This window comes from Myotis davidii, unplaced genomic scaffold, assembly GCF_000327345.1.
Source record: "Myotis davidii unplaced genomic scaffold, ASM32734v1 scaffold370, whole genome shotgun sequence".
Taxonomy (NCBI): Eukaryota; Metazoa; Chordata; class Mammalia; order Chiroptera; family Vespertilionidae; genus Myotis; species Myotis davidii.
The window spans coordinates 11,320,912-11,324,527 of record NW_006288615.1 but is presented as its reverse complement, the minus strand read 5'-3'; the positions used below and the strand labels follow the sequence as shown (position 1 = coordinate 11,324,527).

Here is a 3,616-nt window from a genome sequence, read left to right as displayed (position 1 = left end):
GGGAAAGAGATAGTTTTAAATTTTCAAATATGTAATAGAAGTAAATAATGACCAGTGCAGGCATGTTCTGATGTTTTAACTGAGACTCAACCAAAGTAGTGAGCTAATTTTTCTGTGAAATATAAGGTAATCAAAGCTGAAGAGGAAGAACATCATGCCTATTTTTGTATAAATATAGATTTTGGCCTCCCAACTTTATTTTGTCAAATGAACAGCAAATATCGAGTCATTCTCATCTGTCACATTAATGGTAGGGTTACATAAATCATATGCACTCAACATGAATGTACCTTATTCATAGTTTATAATCAAAGACAGAAAATGTCAAATTAAAATTATGCTGATGTTGAAAATGAATTTCCTTATTTAATACTTGTAGAGTAAGTTTTTTTAACCTTGGCAATACTGACATTTTGAGCTGGATACTTGGTTGGAGGAGGGGCAGTCTTTTGACTTGTAATATTGTTTAACAGCATTCTTAGCCTTTATCCAGTAGATGACAGTAAAGAGACCCTCCCAACTCACACACACTGGGAACCATTGTTTCATTAGCATCAATTCAATTTCAGAGTATTTCACAGTACTATCTAAGTAAGCTATACTTTTACCTTCTTCGTCTTCTTCTCCCTCTTCCTCCTCTTCCTCCTCCTCCTCTTCACTACTTCCAGCATCTTGATCTGTGTTTGAATCACTATCTCCTTCATCAAGAATTTCTAAAAAAACCAAAGTAAATTTAGGAAAGTATCAACAAGGAAGTGATACCCATTGCAATTCCTTCTTCAAAGACAATTCTCAGAAATCTGTTTATCGAACAATACAGATAACAACAGAGGCCTCCTGTTATTGCTGAGGTGGTCAGAGAACATTATAACTAATTTGATTAGAAAGAGCCATGTGTCATTCTTCTGACAGACAGAAAGTGACCATGAAACAAGAGGGGGATGAAAAAGAAAAAGTAGATGAAAGTTTCCAAAAGAGCAAGAGCAGATTGGAGTCAAAATATTCCTAATTTATCATCAGAAAGAAAATAGTGTATTACAAAAAGCTAATTCTTGATATAGAAAACAAGAATTTAAGCTAAGAATGTTTAATGAAAGACAAAAAAAGAAGAAACTGTTGCATAATTTAGCATTCATTTTAATGAGATTTTTATTAAAATGTATACCTATTAAATAGAACATTACACTCAATCCAAAGACTTTCTATATATAAAACAAAAGCCAAAGTTTAAAAAGCATTTAGGAAAACTGGTAAGATGAGCACTTCATTGGATTATCACCTCTTAAAATACAGCTCACACTCAGAACTAGGTGAAAATAGTGACGCAAATAAGAGACTATATAAAACAAGTAACAAAAACTAAAATTATATTTTGTTCAATCACATGTGTGTTCTATTAGTCTGATGAAAGATTTTACAACCTAGCCAACATTTCATTTTCTCCATTTCTATTATGATCAAAGAATTTTTAATAAAATGTTTTGGGGCCAATTCATTTTTAGAAAATTTCTAATGTCTTTCTCTTTACTAAGCAGTCTACTAGTATATAACTCAGGAGCCACATACAATATTGAATATTAGTAGAGAACTTCATGCTATCAGGAATAAATCATTGTACAAGCAGGGAGACTTATCATTCAGACCTTAGCCAATATACAAATATCCTCAAGAATATTTCTAACAAATGTTAGAAATAAACTGAAGTGTCTAGTTTATTATTATATAATATGGTTTTAGACAGACTTTTAAAAAAAGGAAACTATTTAGTATTCAATAGAAGGAAGACAGGCACTCCTGCTGTTTTCCCAAATGCTGCAAGACCTAAAACACAAGTACACCTGAGTCACTCTAAGGTGCTAATTACTAAAGCTGTGCCCACTTCCTGCTGTGACCATTTTTTTATGCCAGCTCTAGAAGCATATTTTATGAAAGAATGAAGGTCAAATGAATTGTCTAGTCGTTTACATCATCCTCTTCTCATCTGTTCACTTTACAATCTACTTACTGAAAGCATTTAGGCAATGACAATTAGATTTCATTAACTGGATAAAGCAGTGGTTTCAAAGTATAGTCTGTAAGTCTCTGGGGTGGGGAGGTAGGGATGGAGGTGGGGAATCACTGATACCTGTCAGGTGGTCTGTGAGGTTAAAACTATTTTCATAGTATTGCTAAGACATCATCCACCTTTCACTATGCTGACATCTGTAATGATGGCCCAAAGCAACAGGGGTTAAAACTGGGGCAACCTGAGCACAAATCAAAGCATCAAACTGCACTAGCAGTGGTGTTCTTTGCTGTTGCCACACTCTTAAAGTAGGGGAAAGCCCATTTCTCTTAACAATGACCCCGACAAATTATTGATTTTATTAAATTCCAGCCCTTGGTAGGTCTTTATAATAATCAGAGTAACAAAAAATGAAGTTCATATATAGAACTGCTATTAATGGCAGACGTAAGATGATGGTTATATCAAGGAACAGCACTTATGCAATCATTTGAGTTTCAAGATGAATCAGCTTTTTCATTTTTACTTCAAAGAATGGCTCACAACCTATAGTTCTCCTCCTAGGAGCTTTCAGAGCAGTGAGTACTTTTCAGATAAAATCATAATTCAGGAAAATAAATCTATAAAGTTATCATAATATTATAATATTTAAGTGTGTAATATAATAATATAAACATAATTACATAACTAGCCCTGACTATTAGCATTAGGAAATAAATTATAGAAATGTGAAACAAAATAGTATTATTGTCTAAATACTAGTTCTGTGACAATACAAAGCACTGTATTTTATTTATCTTCACACAAACAGGGAACATTTACTCTTACATCAAATAAGTAACTTCTTCCAGGTCACTTAACTAGTAATGGCAGACAAAATACAAACCAAATTCTGTCCAAAGTATATGCTTACAATATATTAATGGTGTACAAATAATAATTATCTATTTATTGAGCACTGATATCTAGCACTGTGACTGATGTTATCAGAAGTCTATCAACTTGCTCTCAAGAAATAATAAAATAGAAGACTTGGAAACCAAGATGGTGGCATAACTAAACACTGGAAATTGCTGCCTCGCACAGCCATTTCAAAAATACAACTAAAAGGCAAAACGGACATCATCCAGAACCACAGGAAGGCTGGCTGAGTGGAAATTCTACAACTGGAAGGAAAGAGAAAAGCACACTGAGACTCAGAGAAGGTGCGGAAGTAAAGTGCAGAAGTATAGAGGTGCACGCACGCAAAGGGCTGGTGACTGAGGACGCAGAGCACGTGGAAAGGACTGGCTGGCAGCTGAGGACGCGGTGCACATGGAAAGGGTTGGCAGCTGAGGATGCGGCGCACGTGGAAAGGGCTGAAAACTGAGGACACAGTTGTCTTTTTCAATCTCCTGACTGCTCGGAACTCCAGTTCTGGGCGAGTCTCTGGGGACCCAGACTCATACAAGAGAAACTGGACTGTCTGGCATTGGTCGGAACTCAACGGCAGCTTTCACTCAGAGGTACTTGCAGCAATTGCCAGGACACTGAGAAGCAGGGCCTCTGAGGGCAGGACTGAGAGCAGCCATAACTGCTCGCTCCTCCCTATTGATCCCCTGGGACCCCCGC

General features: G+C 36.0%; 1 protein-coding gene across 2 annotated transcripts in view; it reads right to left on the bottom strand.

The window, feature by feature from the left end:
- Positions 1-3,616, bottom strand: part of CWC22 (CWC22 homolog, spliceosome-associated protein) — a 56,359-nt gene that overhangs the window by 17,617 nt on the left and 35,126 nt on the right. For both annotated transcript variants that reach the window (XM_015561955.1, XM_006760559.2), the window contains one exon: positions 609-713. In XM_015561955.1, coding sequence (XP_015417441.1) covers positions 609-713 — 105 coding nt within the window. The remainder of the gene's footprint in view (positions 1-608; positions 714-3,616) is intronic.